An 18,681-nucleotide genomic window follows, 5' to 3' on the forward strand; every position below is an offset into this window, starting at 1 on the left:
TGAATTCCCTATTGGATTTATTAATAACAAACTTAAATTTATGAGATGGTCCCTATATGTGGGACCATCTTTATGTCTACCCTATCAAACATATCATTGTTTAAAGCCTCTGTTAGATCACCTTTTAGCGTTGCATTTTTCCAGCCTTTTCAGTCTTTCCCAATAGATGGTAACCTTTCAATTCTGGCACCATCCTTGGAGTATTCATTTGCACCTTTCTCAATGCCTCTATATCCTTTTAATAATATAGAATCATAAATTGATACAGGTGGCGGCCATTTGGCCCTACATGCCTGTACCAGCTGCACTCCTCTTCTTCAGTGACCTAAAATTTCCTTTACTTTCACATGTTTATCCAATCCCTTTTTGAGAGTTAAGTACACTTCTGAATTTCATGGCAACTACAAAATTTGATATTCTACCCTGTATTCCCAAGTAAGGCTCAGTAATATATATCAAAAAGAACACTAGTCCTAAAGCCTATCACTGGGGGACATCACTTATAACTTCCTCCAATCTGGAAAACTACTGAAAATTCAAAACACACTGGGGCTTTTGAAAATAGTGGATTACTGTTTGTCATACAGAGACCTGAACTTTTCACAATACTCCAAGTCTGATCTAACTAAGGATCTACAGTAGTTTAACAAGGCTTCCCAACCATTAAATTCTAGCCCTCTAGGAATAAATCCCAATGTTTGGTTTGCTTTTTAAAAAAAAAAAATCACCTTATTTACCTACTTTGCTTCTTCCAGCAATTTTTGTATCTATAAAAAGCAGTTTATGATCATAAATAAACTGTTTAAATACAAAATTAAATACATTAATAGACAACTACTTAAGTGGAACCAAGAATAACATTGGCTTAATTACTATGATGATCCTAGCCTGAGGGTTAAAAGCATAGGGTGGAGTTAAATGTACTTTCATAAAATTGACAGAAGATCCATGAAACCTCTTGTAATAACCATCCTGTGGAAACAGCCTACTCACAGCAACAATACAAGGAGTGATGGAATACAGGTTTGGCCTTTAATTTCCCAATCAGCACATTTTCCAGTCACCATAAGCCCAAACAGGGACATATAATAGATGAAGCTCTTCAAAACTTTTGAGATTGAGGTAAAGCACAATCTTAGAAGATTGTTTTTTCTGTTAGCCAGACAATGAGGCAATTTAATAAGGCGAGAATCATTGCCATCTCAAAACCACAAAAACCTTGCAATACTTCAGCTACATGGAAGAGGGTGTGCCTTCTGAAATTAAAATCAAAGTTAAAAAGTTAACTTGTTTGTGCTATTTTGCACTTTTGACTTTGCCAAGTGCACACACTAACCTTGAAAACTATCTCTTGTTAGCGTTAGGTTAAATGCTTCTAACTTTTTAGGTAAGCACTGGCACGGAATCTCATTATCAGACATTATTAAACAAAGTAGATGTACTACAATGAGTTTTGGGTTATGTCCTTGAAGTCTTACAAGTGTAGTAACACCCAATAGTAAATCTTTGTAAAGTGGCACTATAAATGTAAATTCATTCCAGGTTGCAAGTTTCTTCACACAGGTCATTTTACTTGGAATGACTGCCTAGCCAAACACCATTATTTATAAAACCCTAGACATAGGTGATAAATCCTAATTCTTCATAAATCTATTTCTTCATATCATATTTGGTTCAACATTTCCTACACCACTAAACAGATGATGCCACAATTTGACTTGATAGAAATATAATTTAATACTAAATACATGACATGTATGAATGAAGTGGAGAAATATTCTTGGCTACAAAGAATCAGCTAACGGGGTAATATAATTTCTTTTGTGCACTCTCTGTAGGATCATTCCATCATTCCATTAACATGCAAGAAAAAAAAAGCACTTTATGATCTCTTTTTCCAAAAAGCTGAGAGAAATAGGTGGTGTGTTGTACTCGGAAATGAAATACTACTCTACAGCAAAAGTATACATGCTCATAATTTTTGTAAGATCTGATTTGCTTAATAGAACTTCAATAGAAACTGATTTAATACTTGCATGTATTTGTAGTACAGATATTATTCAAATACAATATAAAGCAATTTTCAGCATTTAATTGTTTATAGGGATCTACCCAAGTTTGAATTCAGGCATACATCTGCCTGTCTGTTCTGGACTACTTGCAACAGACAATTCCTCAAATAAATGAATGTTTGCTATCCAAAGGAAATAGCACTATTTACAATAGCACATTAAAGACACTACGTAAATGCAGATTGTAAAGACAGAGGGCTGTGAAGATGGCAATCGTTCCTTATTCATTCTATGGGATATGGGTGTCACTGGCAAGGCTGGCATTTATCACCTATATCAACAGCCTCGACAGAGTGACCATTTCAAAGGGAAGTCAAAGGTCAGCGAATCACATTGGTGTGAGACTGGAGTCACATATAGGCCAAATATGGGTAAGAGCAGCAGGTTTCTGGTCTTTTAAAGGATGAGTGAACAAGTTGTTTTTAAAAAAATGACAATCTGACAATTCATGATAAATGGAGGACGGGCCAAGGAGTGGCCTTTCCAAAGAAAGTGATAACAGTGGTTTGAACAGAAAACCATGACGTTACAGGTGAGGGCAAAGGAAAGGTATTTGAAGAAGCAGTGAGTCATGGAGAAAAATATGCTGTCAATTGCCCTTGCCTTCCATTCCGGAGTAACAGGACAATTTGGCTGAGAAGCTAGGGACAGCACAGTTCATGGTGATAGATTATGGTCACGAATGACTAGGTTAATCATGTATCAGGTACATGCAAGTTTGCAGTTTTCAAAAATTACCTGAGGAGTGAAAAACTGTAGATGGCAAACAACTTAGTGAGAACAAAAAAGTCAAAAGCACAGGTGCAACTACAAATCTTGGGAAAAGCTAATTTTGTGCGGGTAGTAGAGGGTAAGGCTAAGCTGAAGAAAGGCAGCTGGATGTGGATAGTAAATGAGGGAGCAGCCACAGCTACTCTGATCAAGCACTCAAAAGATTTAATGGAAGAATTTTTATATACTATTACTTAACTACAGACAAAAAGGTCGAGCACCAATGTGGCCATTAAGTGATGCTTCTCTCAAAGAAAAATAAAGACTAAGTTGTTAGATTTATATTTGGTAACTAGCTCATCTGTGTAAAACTTAAAATCACCTCTATTCCAGCCTGGATAATCTCCCTGCCACTGTCACACTGGATCCAGACCCATTTAACCGATTAGTACACTTGAAAGCTTCTGCAACACTCACAAGCAATAGTGAAAAAAGTGGTAAGGGTCTGTAAATGAATGGGATCCGTTGTAACCACACAATTGATGGCACACTAATCATAACCAAGTGATCACTAGCACATTAAGCCAGATAGGAGTGACAGCTGGAACACAAATGTTCTTTCCACATCCAGCAAAACTAGCATTTTTTCAAAATTTAACTTTAATATCATTTTCAACATCTGAATAGGATTTTAAAAGCCTTTCAACGCACAAAATAGCAAATCAGATTTTTAATTTTTCATAGGCAACTTCTAACTTCAAATTATGTGTAACAGAGACTGACATATGTCCCGAGAGCTACACTACAATGCTTCCATGTTTGATTTGCAATGAAAGATCACAGCCCCAAATAGTTAAGATGGTAGATAATATGGTCCAGAAATAACACTTTTAAATGTATCTATTAATCTGTTAGATAGCAAAAGATAACACGCTGTAACAAAATGGTTATACTCACCCACCAAGAAAGCACAGGATATAAAACGCAAAGTAAAATATAGCAAAAGGTCCAAAAGTGACTAGAAAAAGAACGACACCAAGGCCTCCCCATCCCCATATGGAAACACCGACCTGAAACAACAAAAAGAATTGTAAACACATGAGAGGGAAGTAAACACAAAGGCATGGCTTTACTGTGCTTGATAAAAACGGAAATAACTTACAGCATAAATAACCTGATAGTAAATTACAACCCAACTCAGGAAATAAAACCAGTGGAACTCAATTTTAATCAGGCATGAATGTAGAATAGATTTACATTTAAAGATATAGGACGGAATTTTCCCCAATAACATTCACCACCTCTCTGCGATCACATGCTATGGGTATCATGCAATGCATGTGAAGTCCTGCTGACAGTGCGGACTCTTGAAAAAGAAATCAATGGTTCCCTCGATTGGCTCATTAACTTACTAATTGCACTAACAATTGATGCTCAATGTAATCCCATTTCCTACCCGATCGCACTTGCCCCCATCCACCCCCCACACCCCCTCAAGACATACATTATGTCAGAACAATTCAGCCTCTCAATATTTAGGTTCACTAAATCAGTTTCAACAAACAGCCTACATTCCACATGAAATCTTTTTTGTCTTGAATAGGAGATGAGTAGCACAGGATTAACAATTACTCCAAGATACTTTGCCCTTGCACTAATTGCTCACCACATACCAACAAAATTACACCTAACCATCTTGTTCAGGATAAAGTTGTATATTTTGTAGAATTAGAAATCACACAACAAACAAATTGAACCAGATCCTGTCACCACCTTTACATATAAAGAACTAGGACTGGAAGTCAGTTTAAAAGATTTTTTGAAGTACATTTTCAAAGCACAATTCTCATAACACAAAAATAGCAACAAGGATGTCATGAAGCAGGGTTAGCAACCAATCACACTGAAAAATTCTTAGGCAGCAAACCAGGAAGTAAAAAACACTTATCAGCCTTCATTTTCAATCATTTTATAGAGAGAAATAAAGATTGGGGCATACACATGATTAAGACAAAGCTGAATTATCAAAAATGAATTTTTTTTAAAAAAGTTTTAAAATCTTAAATTTTAAAATGAAATGTTACCATAAAAAAAATTTAACATTACACAAATATAACTTTTATCAGAACTAGCTGGGTTGCTCAGCAGTAATTATGACTTGGTATGCTATCAAAATCCCAGTTACACCTCATTCAACAAGACCTTTTATCCAAGGTTTTTAGAGCAAGACTGACAGTGGAAGTTCAAATCAATTCAAGTGATTTATATGATTCCCTTCTGTGAGGCCTTCAATACTGCACCGAGTAGAGGAGGGGGTATCACTTATAGCAGTTTCTGGATTTCCATATTTATCTGCCTGTGAGAACACCAGATGTTGCTGAAAGTTTCCAAGAGTAATGGTGGCAAACGCTGACCATCTAGCTGTAATTACAAGTGCAAGATGCTGCCATTGTGTTTGAAGGTTTATAAGTGGGCAGGCCAATTCTTCCTCCCTTCCATGCACAATTCAGATTCAGCCTTTAGATAAAACTAGATTAACTAACAGAATACATTCCTATCAATAGGCCAAAACAAAAACAGAATTACCTGGAAAAACTCAGCAGGTCTGGCAGCATCGGCGGAGAAGAAAAGAGTTGACGTTTTGAGTCCTCATGACCCTTCGACAGAACTTGAGTTTGAGTCCAAGAAAGAGTTGAAATTCTTTCTTGGACTCGAACTCAAGTTCTGTCGAAGGGTCATGAGGACTCGAAACGTCAACTCTTTTCTTCTCCGCCGATGCTGCCAGACCTGCTGAGTTTTTCCAGGTAATTCTGTTTTTGTTTTGGATTTCCAGCATCCGCAGTTTTTTTGTTTTTATCTATCAATAGGCCTCTGGGCAGACCTCTCAAATTAGCTGCAGATGCTCACAATTCAAATTAACAAGCATTAGACATTCACATTTTCTTCATGCAGGTACAGTATTGCTAATACTTAAAAATACAGAATTAGGTTTCTTAATTCAATGGTCGAACTATTAAGGGCACAAATGAAGAAGTTTTGCTATTTTCAATCCTAGCAACAATGGAGGCAATTCCTTGTTAGTTCTCAATGTTCTTCAAATGATCACTAATTTGAATATAAAGGGATTAATGGTTGAGGCTTCAACTAGATAATACTGTCCAACTCCATTCCCCAGGCTACAGACATGATAATCTTTCCACAGAAATACAATTAACAGACGTCCATTTTAGATTCACAATATAATTGCTCATGATTTCACAGGAAATGATAACCAGACACATGAATAGTTATTTGAGCATTCAACAATGCAAGTTTTTTACAAAACTCCAATTTTCTAATATGAACAATTTATAATGGCCAGCAAAATTGCACATAAGTTATTCCTACTTGCTATATTGTGGCAAATAGATACGAATGGGGCCATGATTAATGTTAGTTTTACTCACTGGAACAAGAAATTTATAAAATTAAGAAACTGTGAGGCTGCAGGTTCGGGACACCCATAAGATTTACTATGACTACCTGATTCACACACTTACATCAAAATGTCAGTTCTATAATCCCCATCATATAATGTCAAAAGGCCTGCAAAGGTCTTCAATCAACTGCCAGAATCAAGTTTATTTTTTTCTTTTTGTTTCCTTCAGCTTTCTTTTGTTATAAATTAAAAAACTTATGTTACAATGCTGTTTCAGCCACAACCAAAAATATTAAATATAATTTTGACAATATTTAATAAATAATACGCAGTGAAAATAAAAGCCAGAGAATATCTGGTTGCTGTGGATCAATAGTTGCACTCTCATCTTCGATTAAGGCAGCTGTGGATTCAAGTCTTCAGACTTAGGCATAAAATTGGGTTAATTAGTGCATTATCAAAGTAGTGCTGTACTTGGAGATACAATCTTTCAGATGAGACTTTAAGCCCTCTTAGGAGGGCATTAATTACTTCATGACACAATTTCAAAGAAGAGCAGGGGGAACATCCCCGGATAAGTATCCCTCAAGTATCTGGTCATTAACATGCTCTTGTTGAGAAATCTTGCTATGCATTAATGGGCTGCCACATTCCCTGCATCACAACTGTGACTAAACTTCAAAAGTACTGCATTTACTGTAAAGGGCTTTGGGAGGCATGTGCTTATGTGAAATTATGTTGCAGCCCACTAAATTAGGGAACAACTAAACACCTGTATGGTGCAAAAATTACAGCAATTACAGGGATTACAGTTGCAATGCCAGCAAAAGCTTTGTCATCATTCCTGTGAAACTGGCAACTTGTGGCATCTGCACATGCACAGTTAAATGCAGAAATCCAGAAGCCTAAATCAATGATTCCTTGAGCCTCCACAGGGTACACTGTGGTCTGCACGGGCTCAAAGAATCTTTAGATTCTTTTCGAAATAATGAATGGACAAGAACTTGCCCTTTTAAGCAGTGTTATTGTTGGATATTAGGGGCATCAAGGGGAATGGAGAGAAAGCGGGAATATGGCGTTGACATAGAGGGCCAGCCATGATTATACTGAATGGTGGAGCAAGCTCGAAGGGCTGAATGGCTCACTCCTGCTCCTACTTTCTATGACACCATTTTGTACCCAAAACAGACGCTCGAAATGTAGGTGCTTTGGAGCTGAATATTGTGGCCCAAGAGTCTTTGTACACCCCAAAATGGAAATATTTACAGTTAATGCAAGTAGTAACATTCTATGAGAAGCTTTTATGAGGGTGTACACTTGAAAATTGTAATTAAAGGAATACCTCCAGGTGAAGGCTGGGGTGTAAAGAGCATCATCTCATGGAAACAGGATGTTCGACCCAATCCAGTCTGGGCTGGTGTTTATCCTCCACTGGAACATTCTTTGGGGTAGGGATGGTGGGGTACCTTGTACGCATGGGGGTGGGTGGAGGGGTTGTCCCAAAGATCAGACCCCCCTCTTGTGCCTCCTCACCTGGCCTCCAAACCCCCACCGCCCCCCCTCGTGCTAAAATTGCCCAGAACTGTCTCTGGCATCCACAAAATTTCTTTGTGGCACTGCTTGCGGTCCCAGCAGCACCCACTATTGAGTTCTGGTGCTGTTAGAACTGCAAAAGCTGCTAGCCAATCAGATTAGCTGGCCATTCTCAAGGGCGAGACTTACTTCCACTGCGGGTCAGAGTTCCGATCTTCAGCCTTTTAAGGCCACCTACATGACTGCTGCCGGGCAGCCTTTTGTAAAGTCAGTCGGTTTCCAACCTACTTTTCCTCCTCGGGAAGAGGTGTGAGCACCACTCCCCCTGTCCTCATAAAACCCAGCCCTACATTTTTTTTTTAGGCAATTCTCTCTGGGGTCAGTGGCAACTGCTGTCACTTCACTGCTGACTGCAAAATGCAGGCCATAATAAAATTTGCAGAATATATTTTGCTTGTGATGACCATCTTCTGTGGGAAAGGGAAGAGAAAAAAGAGAGGAAGGTGATTGGATGATCTTAGCTCCTTGGAATAATGGAGAGTGCACTACTAAATAATTGGAAGCAAGTTCTAATTGATGTGTTCAAAAGAGCCCTCGGTCAATCGCTACAAACATATTGACATCAGTTCAGAACCCTTGTAATGCTGACACTAATTCCTACTTTGGAAATGTTGAAGGTGATTCCTACTCTGGAATAAACTAGGAGTTGAAGCAAACCATATCTTGAGTGTTTAGGAACTGGACAGGCGCTGTAGATGAAAATACTTTTGGATTTACATTGTTGCTCAATTTTTCTGAAACATCAAGTCCCTGCTGGGTAAGATAACCATAATGTATTTTTATTACACGATAGTGGAAAGGGAGATTTCAGGGGAAAAGCAACAAGCACTGATCAGTCAGTTGTACAGGTAAGGATGGATTATGGGGGTCACAAATCTTAGCATTGAAAAAGTGATTCAGCCCATCATTCCTGTGCCAACAGTGGTTCCATACTCAAGCTACCTAATTAAAATTTCATGCTATTCCCTCTATTTTTTTCCTCCAAGAAAGAGACTCACATTTATCTAATGTTTTACACGATCAGTTGTTCCAAGTGCTTTACATCTAATAAAGTACTTTTGAAGTGTATTCACTATTAAAATATAGCAAATGTAGGAAATGTGGCAGCCAACTTGTGCACAGCAAACTCCAACAAACAGCAAATTAATTACAACCAGAATCTGTTTTTTGATGTTGATCGAGGGACTATTGTCAAATGGTTGAAAAGAGTGGCCTTGGTTTAACATCTTATTCAAAAGAAGGCACCTCCAACAATGCAGTACTGCACTGGAGTGTCAGCCTTGAATTTTATGCTTGAACTCACAACCTTCTGATTCAGAAGCGAATGTGCTACCAACTGAGCTACAGCTGACAGATCTAGCATCATTTTTGAGCATTCCTTCTTAAATGCAATGATTGATTCAAATTTAATGCAACTATTATTCGAAAACCCACTCGCATGAAAATTAAACACCCCCATTTTACTTTACTAAATGTATAGCCCATGGTTATTGCTTTATTAGCCAATGAAAAATATTTACTATTTATCCAAAACTTTTAAAATTCTGGATGTTTATATTGGATTCCTGCTGATCATCTCTGGTCTAGTATTATACTAGTTTTCTCCAAAGAAATGCTACAGATGCTGGAAATCAAATACATTTTTCAAATACATTATTTATATCTGCCCATCTCTAGTGTTATCCTAGTATATTTACATTGTATATTTTGTATAATAGTGCCCAAAACAGAACAGTACTCAAACTGTGGTATAACCAATGCCCTGTACATAATAATTATACCCTTTCCTTTGTATTTAAGTGACCCATTTAAATCCCAGCACTGGCCCCTGCAATACTCCACTTCCAATTCTTGTCCACTCCAACAGGGAAATCAAAAATGACATTTGTATACAGGCAAGAATGTTAGTAACTTTAAAGAAAACTAAATAGGTATTTAATCAGGGCAAACATTCTGAAAATCATTTAAAAGGCACATCTTAAGTGTCTACCATGCACAACAGGTCACATTCTGCTAGGGATCATTTCCTTCAATTTATTTTCTCCTAGATCTATTATAAGATCCAATTTTGTCACCTTTTCTGTCAGATTTTAAAATACATTATATGCTCGTGGATGAGAATAAAACATATTCAAATGATACTGATAACATGCAAAGGTTGCAATAAGAATTTTACTACTTTCTTTCTCACAATGAACAACCCACAATAATGCTTTTTCAAAATACAATAAAGGAAATATTTTAACCCAAACATTGAAGTTTGGAGGATTTGGATTATTAGCTGGGAAATTAATCTAAAAAATTAAGTTTTAATCAGGGTTAACTTAAATTGCTGATATTAAAACAGCAAGAGGTTAATAACCAGGTACTCAGCTACTCAAGGTTTGGATGACAAAACATTGCAGAGCTAAAGAAAGGCTTTAGGAGAAAGGCCATTATGCAATAGCAATGGTCTGAATATACAAGCGTGGACAGAAATTAATCATATCACAACAAAAAAAAACAATAAATCAATGATGTTTCACTATTGCGATGATCAGGTCTGAGACCAGTAACTTGTTTAAAGACAAAGCTTGAAATCCTAGTTACTTATAGAATAAAGCATCAGGATTCAGCAGTTTAAACAAAACTCCAGACCCACAGCAATGTATATAGTATGTGAAACAAAAACAGAATTACCTGGAAAAACTCAGCAGGTCTGGCAGCATCGGCGGAGAAAAGAGTTGACGTTTTGAGTCCTCATGACCCTTCGACAGAACTAGCTGAATCCAAGGAAGGGGTGAAATATAAGCTGGTTTAAGGTGTGGGGGGGGGGTTGTTTTTTTCCAATTAATTATATAGATTTTTCTTTTTCCCAATAAATTATATAGATTTTTCTTTTTCCCACCTATTTCCATTATTTTTAAATATTTTTAAATCTTTTATGCTCCTCCCACCCCCACTAGAGCTATAACTTGAGTGCCCTACCATCCATTCTTAATTAGCACATTCGTTTAGATAATATCACCAACTTTAACACCTATGTGTTCTTTTGTTCTGTTGTCTGTGACATCTTTTGATGATCTGCTTCTATCACTGCTTGTTTGTCCCTACAACCACACCACCCCCCTCCACTTCTCTCCCCCCACCCAACCCACCCACCCCCCCACACCTTAAACCAGCTTATATTTCACCCCTTCCTTGGATTCACCTAGTTCTGTCGAAGGGTCATGAGGACTCGAAACGTCTTTTCTTCTCCGCCGATGCTGCCAGACCTGCTGAGTTTTTCCAGGTAATTCTGTTTTTGTTTTGGATTTCCAGCTTCCGCAGTTTTTTGTTTTTATCTATATAGTATGCGACTCTTAATTGCACTCAGAATTGGTCTGGCAAGTCATTCAGTTCAAGGGCAATTAGGGATGGGCAACAAATGCTGGCCTTGTCAGCGACATCCACATCCCATGAAAGAATGAAGGAAAAAAAAAGACTGGGCTAAGCACCCGTCTGTCCATCTGCACAGCGCCAGAACTCCCAGGGTATGCCAGGACTTGTAGTCCTCAGTCTCTGCCCAGAAAAGAACCTAGAGACACAGACAAGTTCACCTTTCTCAACATTATAGTATGGACATAATGTAACCAAATTTTGAAATGTAACAACCTACGATAAAAATTCAACTTTTTTTTGCAGGATCTTCATACATAAAAGTCAAGGCCAGATTTCTTTGCATAAAGATATAATGAAAAAAGGTTTGTGCCAATATAGCACCTTTCACAATCTTAGAATATACCAAAGTGCTTTATAACCAATTAATTACTTTGAGTGCAGTCTCTGTTACACAGACAGTGGAAGTACGCTACAAGACACTTGCATTGGCAAAAAGCAATCACAGAGCCAACAACATTCAGAGACATCAAAGCCACTCAATAGTAACACATATAAAAGTACACTTGATAGGTACATTAATCTTTCAGCTTTCAAGTGTGAAACTTTCAATCCCATCCTAAGTTGGGAAAATAGTATTTAATTAAATTTTGCAAAAGGAAGTAGCATTTTATTAACAGAATTCTGGAATTCGGAAACACATTGTTTGCCATGTCTAACTGGACAAATCTGGTCATCACCAACTTAGGGCTGTTTTTAGCAGAGAGCTTCACTCACTGAAAAATATGACTAAATAAAAACTAAACACCAGTCTTTCTCAGCTGAATTCTGTAATACACCATCGTAAGTATATTGCAGCAGAACTATGCATCAGCAATCCAAAACCTTTGCTCACTTACATAAATTAAAACGCAGTATAATCCCAGTGGACACTGCAAAAAAAATGGGGGGAGGTGACGGTGTAGTGGTATTGTCGCTGGGCTAGTAATCCAGAGACCCAAGGTAACGCTCTGGGGACCCAGGTTCGAATCTCGCCACAGCAGATGACCATGGAACCATTGTCGATTGTTGTAAATACCTATCTGGTTCACCACTGCCCTTTAGGGAAGGAAATCTGTTGTCCTTATCTGGCCTACGCGTGACTCCAGACCCACGGCAATGTGATTGACTCTTAAAACGTCCTCTGAAATGGCCTAGCAAGCCACTCAGTTGTACGAAACAGCTATGAGATCACAAAAAAGGAATGAAACCGGATGATGAATCCATCAGAGGGCGATGTTCAACATTCATCAGTGCTCCTCCATGTTGAACATCACTTGGAGGAAGCACTGAGGGTGGCAAGGGTGGAGAATGTACTTTAGATGGGGGCCTTGTGTGTCTGGAATGCACTGTCTGGGAGGGTGGTGGAGGCGGGTTACAAAGTACCTGGATGAGCACTTGGCACGTCATAACATTCAAGGCTAAGTGCTGGTAAATGGGATTAGGTAGGTAGGTAGGTAGGTCAGGTGTTTCTCATGTCGTTGCAGACTCGATGGGCCGAAGGGTCTCTTCTGCACTCTGATTCATATCTCCACTCTACCATTAGAATCAACCCTGGTTCAATGAAGAATGTAGGAGAGCATGCCAGGAGCAGCACCAGGCAAACCTAAAAACGATGTGTCAACCTGGTGGTGAAGCTATAACACAGGGCTATTTGCGTGCCAAACAGCATAAGCAGCAAGTGATAGACAGGACTAAGTGATCTCACAACCAACAGATCAGATCTAAGCTCCGCAGTCCTGCCACATGCAGTTGTGAATGGCAGTGGACAATTAAATTACTCAATGGAGGGGGAGGAGATCCACAAATATCCCCATCCTCAATGATTGCAGAGCCCAGCACATCAGTGCAAAAGATAAGGCTGAATCATTTGCTACAAACTTCAGCCAGACTAGCCAAGTGGATGATTCATCTCAGCCTCCTCCTCTGCAGGTCCCCAGCATCACAGATGCCAGTCTTCAGCCAATTCGATATAGTCCACGTGATACCAAGAAACAGCTGAAGGCACTGGATACTGCAAAGGCAAAGGGGCCATTACTTCAGCAACAGTACTGAAGGCACGTGCTCCAGAACTTGCAGCGCCCCTAGCCAAGCAGTTCCAGTACAGCTACAACACTGGTATTTACCCAGCTATGTGGAAAATTGCCCAGGTATATTCTGCACACAAAAAGCAGGACAAATCCAAACCGGCCAATTACCTCTCCATCATCAGTAAAGTAATGGAAGGGGTCATCAACAGTACTATCAAGCGGCACTTGCTTAGCAAAAACCTCCTCACTGAAGCCCAGTTTGGGAGATTGGGTTCCGCCAGGACCACTCAGCTCCTGACCTCATTACAGTCTTGGTTCAAACATGGACAAAGGAGCTGAACTCCCAAGGTGAGGGGAGAGTGACTGCCCTTGACATCAAGACTGCATTTCACAGTGTGACATCAAGGAACTTAGCAAAACTGGAGTCAATGGGAATCAGGGGTAAAACTCTCTGATTGGACTCATATCTAGCACAAAAGAAGATGGTTGTGGTTGTTGGAGGTCAGTGATCTCAGCTCCAGGATATCACTGCAGGAGTTTCTCAGGGTAGTGTCCTTGGCCCTACCATCTTCAGCTGCTTCATCAATGACCTTCCTTCCATCATAAGATCGAAGTGGAGATGTTTCCTGATGATTGCAAATGTTCAGCACCATTCGCAACTCCTCAGATACTGAAACAGTCCATGTCCGACAGCATTGGACCTGGACAATACCCAAGCTTAGGTTGACAAGTGGCAAGTAACATTCACAGCACACAAGTGTCAGGCAAGAGGGAATCCAACCATCACCCTTTGATGTTCAATGGCATTACCATCACTGAATCCTCCTTTAATCAACATCCTGGGGATTACCATTCACCAGAAACTGAACGGGAGTAGCCATATAAATACCGTGGCTACAAGGATAGGTCAGAGGCTAGGAATCCTGCGACAAGTGAGTCACCTTCTAACTCCCTAAAGCCGGTCCACCATCTACAAGGCACAAGTCAGAAATGTGATGGAATACTCACCACTTGCCTGGATGAGTGCAGCTCCCACAACACTCCAGAAGCTTGACACAATCCAGGACAAGGCAGCCCACTTGATTGGCACCACATCCACAAACATTCACTCCCTCAACCAATGACGCACAGTAGCAGCAGTGCGTACCAGCTACAAGATGCACTGCAGCAAGTCACCAAGGCTCCTTAAACAGCACCTTCCAAACCCACAACCACTACCATCTAGAAGGACAAGGGCAGCAGATAGATGGGAACACCACCACCTGGAAGTTGCCCTGCAAGCCACTTACCATCCTGACTTGGAACTATATCGCCGTTCCTTCACTGCTGCTGGGTCAAAATCCTGGGACTCCCTTCCTAACAGCATTGTGGGTGTACCTACACCACAAGGACTGCGGTTCAAGGCAGCTCACCACCTTCTCAAGGGCAACCAGGGATGGGCAATAAATGCTGGCTCAGCCAGCGAAGCCCACATCCCGTGAACGAATGAAGACAAAGTGAATGACACATGAAAGGTTGCATGGCAATAGTCCTGCATACCAATGATGTTCTGATGAAAGGTCATCGACTTGAAACATTAACATTGTTTCTTTCCCCACAGATGCTGCCTGACCAGCTGAGTATGTCCAGCATTTTTTGATTTTATTCCAGATTTCTAACATCCACAATATTTTGCATTAGCAAAACAAAATATTTTACAAAATATATCATTGCAACTATCGTAGCATCATAAGAAACATCACGTAGAATGGTAGCATGCTCAGAAATAGAGTGAAGTTATTAATAATATTAACCATTTTATCCTGATCCACTGTAACAACTTAGTTTTACTCTTTAATGATTTTTGTATTTTCTGCGTCTGCACTCAGTTAAATACTGAAAAAATACTTAGATATGTTTTGCATCTATGCATGTGTGTCCCCCTCACCTAGGTATATGCTCACTCATCTGATCATTCCTTCAATGTTTTTGCATTTTCCACATTCATTCCAATTAACCTTTTCTTCTTTCTCCCGCAAGAGTTTCCAAGATCATTCTTCCGTACTGCTCTTCCTATTGCTTTGTTCATCCATTTAGGGTCATGGTTATTTAGTTTCAAGTTATTGATCCTTAGTACGTAGTTTTCCTGCATCCTCAACATTACAACTTTGGAAAAGCCTTGATTTGTGTTCTCTAAGTGCCAAAGAAAGCACAACCTCACCGATGAATTTTCTTACACTGCCCCCTCATCACTTTGAAGTTAGCTCTTTTAAAATTATATATATCTGCCTTCCACTTTTTAATATTTCTGGGACATATTATATACTCCTCTGGAGGTCCCCAGCATCACAGATTCCAGTCGTTAGCCAATTCCATTCACTCCACGTGATATCGAGAAACAGCTGAAGGCATTAGATACTGCAAAGGCTATGGGCCCTCACAATATTCCACAATAGTACTGAAGACTTGTGCTCCAGAGCTTGCTGCGCCCCTAGCCAAGCAGTTCCAGTACAGCTACAAAATTGGCATCTACCTGGCTATGTGGAAAATTGCCCAGGTATGTCCTTTACATAAAAAGCAGGACAAATCCAAACCAGCCAATTACCACCCTATCAGTCTATTATTGATCATCTGTAAAGTAATAGAAGGGGTCATCAACAGTACTATCAAGTGGCACTTGCTTAGCAATAACCTGCTCACTGACGCCCAGTTTTGGGTTCTGCCAGGGCCAATCAGCTCCTGACCTCATTGCAGCCTTAGTTCAAACATGGGCAAAAGAGCTGAACTTCCAAGGTGAGGTGAGAGAGACTACCCCTGACGCCAACGCAACATTTGACAGAGTGTGGCATCAAGGAGCTCGAGCTGAAGTGGAGTCAATGGGGATCAGGGGGAAAACTCTCTGCTGGTTGGAGTCATACCTAACACAAAAGGAAGACAGATGGCTGTTGGAGGTCAGTCCAGGATCTCAGCTCCAGGACATCACTGCAGGAGCTCCTCAGCGTAGTTTCCTCAGCCCAACCATCTTCAGCTGCTTCATCAATGACCTTCCTTCCATCATAAGGTCAGAAGTGGGGATGTTCGCTGATGATTGCACAATGTTCAGCACCATTTGCGACTCATCAGATACTAAAGCAGTCAATGTCCAAATGCAGCAAGACCAGGACAATATCCAGGCTTGGGCTGACAAGTAACATTCACACCACAGTAGTGTCAGGAAATGACCATCGTCAACAAGAGAGAATCCAACCATCGCCCCTTGATGTTCAATAGCATTACCATCACTGAATTCCCCACTCAAAACATCCCAAGGGTTACCACCGGCCAGAAACTGAACTGGACTAGCCATATAAACACTGTGGCTACAAAAGCAGGTCAGGGCCTAAGAACAGTGCTATGAGTAACCCACTGTCCTGGCTCCCCAAAGCCTGTCCACCATCTATAAGACACAAGTCAGGACTGTGATGGAATACTCCCCACTTGCCTGGATGAGCGCAGCTCCCACAACACTCCAGAAGCTTGACATCATCAAGTTTAAAGCAGCCCACTTGATTGCACCACATCCACATTCACAAACATTCACTCCTCCACCACCAACGCACAGTAGCAGCAGTGTGCACCATCTACAAGATGCAATTCAGGAGTTCACCAAAGCTCCATCGACAGCACCTCCCAAACCCACAACCACTACCATCTAGAAGGACAAGGGCAGCAGATAGATGGGAACACCACCACCTAGACCTTCTCCTCCAAGCCACTCACCATCCTGACCTTGGAAATATATCGCCGTTCCTTCACTGTTGCTGGGTCAAAATCCTGGGACTCCCTTCCTAACAGCATTGTGGGTGTACCTACACCACATGGACTGCAGCGGTTCAAGGGGGCAGCTCACCACCACCTTCTCAAGTGCAACTAGGGAAACATAGAAAATAGGTGCTGTAGGCCATTCGGCCCTTCGAGCCTGCTCCACCATTCATTATGATCATGGCTGATCATCCAACTCAATAGCCTGCTCCCGCTTTCTCCCCATATCCTTTGATTCCATTCGCCCCAAAAGCTTTATCTAACTCCTTCTTGAAAACATACAATGTTTTGGCCTCAACTACTTTCTGTGGTAGCGAATTCCACAGGCTCACCACTCTGAGTGAAGAAATTTCTCCTCATCTCAGTCCTAAATGGTCTACCGCGTATCCTCAGACTGTGACCCCTGGTTCTGGACTCCCCCACTATTGGGAACATCCTGCATCTACGCTGTCTAGTTCTGTTAGAATTTTATAGGTTGCTATGAGATCCCCCCTCATTCTTCTGAACTCCAGCAAATATAATCCTAACCGACTCAATCTCTCCTCATGTCAGTCCTGCCATCCCAGGAATCAGTCTGGTAAACCTTCGCTGCACTCCCTCAGTAGCAAGAACATCCTTCCTCAGATAAGGAGACCAAAACTGCACACAATATTCCAAGTGTGGTCTCACCAAGGCCCTGTATAATTGCAGCAAGACATCCCTGCTCCTGTACTCTAATCCTCTCGTTATGAAGGCCAGTCTTTTTTTTCATTTGCCTTCTTTACCGCCTGCTGCACCTGCATGCTTACCTTCAACGACTGGTGTGACCCCTGGAAGGGCAATAAATGCTGGCCCAGCCAGCAAAGCCTACATCCTGTGAAAGAATTAAAAAAATAGTGGAACCAAATTACGTTTTGTAGTTTGACCAACTGTTTCAGAATAATCCAAGTCTTTATTGCTTTAAAACATTATGGATTTTAATTTTCCAAATTTCTTTAAAAACTTGCCTAACATTGGAGCGAAAGGATTTGAAGAAAAAATTGAACTGCCATCACGCAAAAAATTCAGAACAAACATATTCACTTTGAACACTTGATAATCCTGAGGAATAAAAATGCTCCAATTTTGGAAGTTGGCCCAGAACCTCATAAGTGCATTTGAGTAAGATTCAAAAATCATTTCTGCCTCTACACCTTGGCATCTTTCAGTACTATACTCAACATCATAATTAATACTTGTTTTTAATTTCAAAGGAACATCAGTTTTGTCGAGAGCAGTTTGACAAGTTTCAAAACGCAAAATATGCTTTAAAAAAATAAAAAATTCAGGTGCAATTAAACAGTTCAAATGAGCATAGTATGAAAAGTGTGCATAGCCATTGTTACAATTTGCTGAAATGCTAGCAATTGCACTGCTACACTTCGGGGATAATAAAAGAACAAAGAAAAGTACAGCACAGGAACAGGCCCTTCAGCCCTCCAAGCCTGCGCCGATCATATAGCCAGTCAACTAAAACATTTTGCACTTCCAGGGTCCATATCCCTCTATTCCCATCCTACTCATGTATTTGTCAAGCTGCCTCTTAAACACTACTATCGTACCTGCTTTCACCACCTCCTCTGGCAGCAAATTCCAGACACTCACTACCCTCTGCGTAAAAAGCTTGCCCCGCACATCTCCTCTATAGTTTTCTCCTCTCATC

At 40.3% G+C, this 18,681-nt stretch overlaps 1 protein-coding gene across 5 annotated transcripts in view; it reads right to left on the reverse strand.

The window, feature by feature from the left end:
- snx13 (sorting nexin 13) overlaps positions 1–18,681 on the reverse strand; it is a 172,880-nt gene that overhangs the window by 100,480 nt on the left and 53,719 nt on the right. For all 5 annotated transcript variants that reach the window (XM_041184463.1, XM_041184464.1, XM_041184462.1 and 2 more), the window contains one exon: positions 3,741–3,853. In XM_041184463.1, coding sequence (XP_041040397.1) covers positions 3,741–3,853 — 113 coding nt within the window. The remainder of the gene's footprint in view (positions 1–3,740; positions 3,854–18,681) is intronic.

This window comes from Carcharodon carcharias, chromosome 3 (assembly GCF_017639515.1).
Source record: "Carcharodon carcharias isolate sCarCar2 chromosome 3, sCarCar2.pri, whole genome shotgun sequence".
NCBI lineage: Eukaryota > Metazoa > Chordata > Chondrichthyes > Lamniformes > Lamnidae > Carcharodon > Carcharodon carcharias.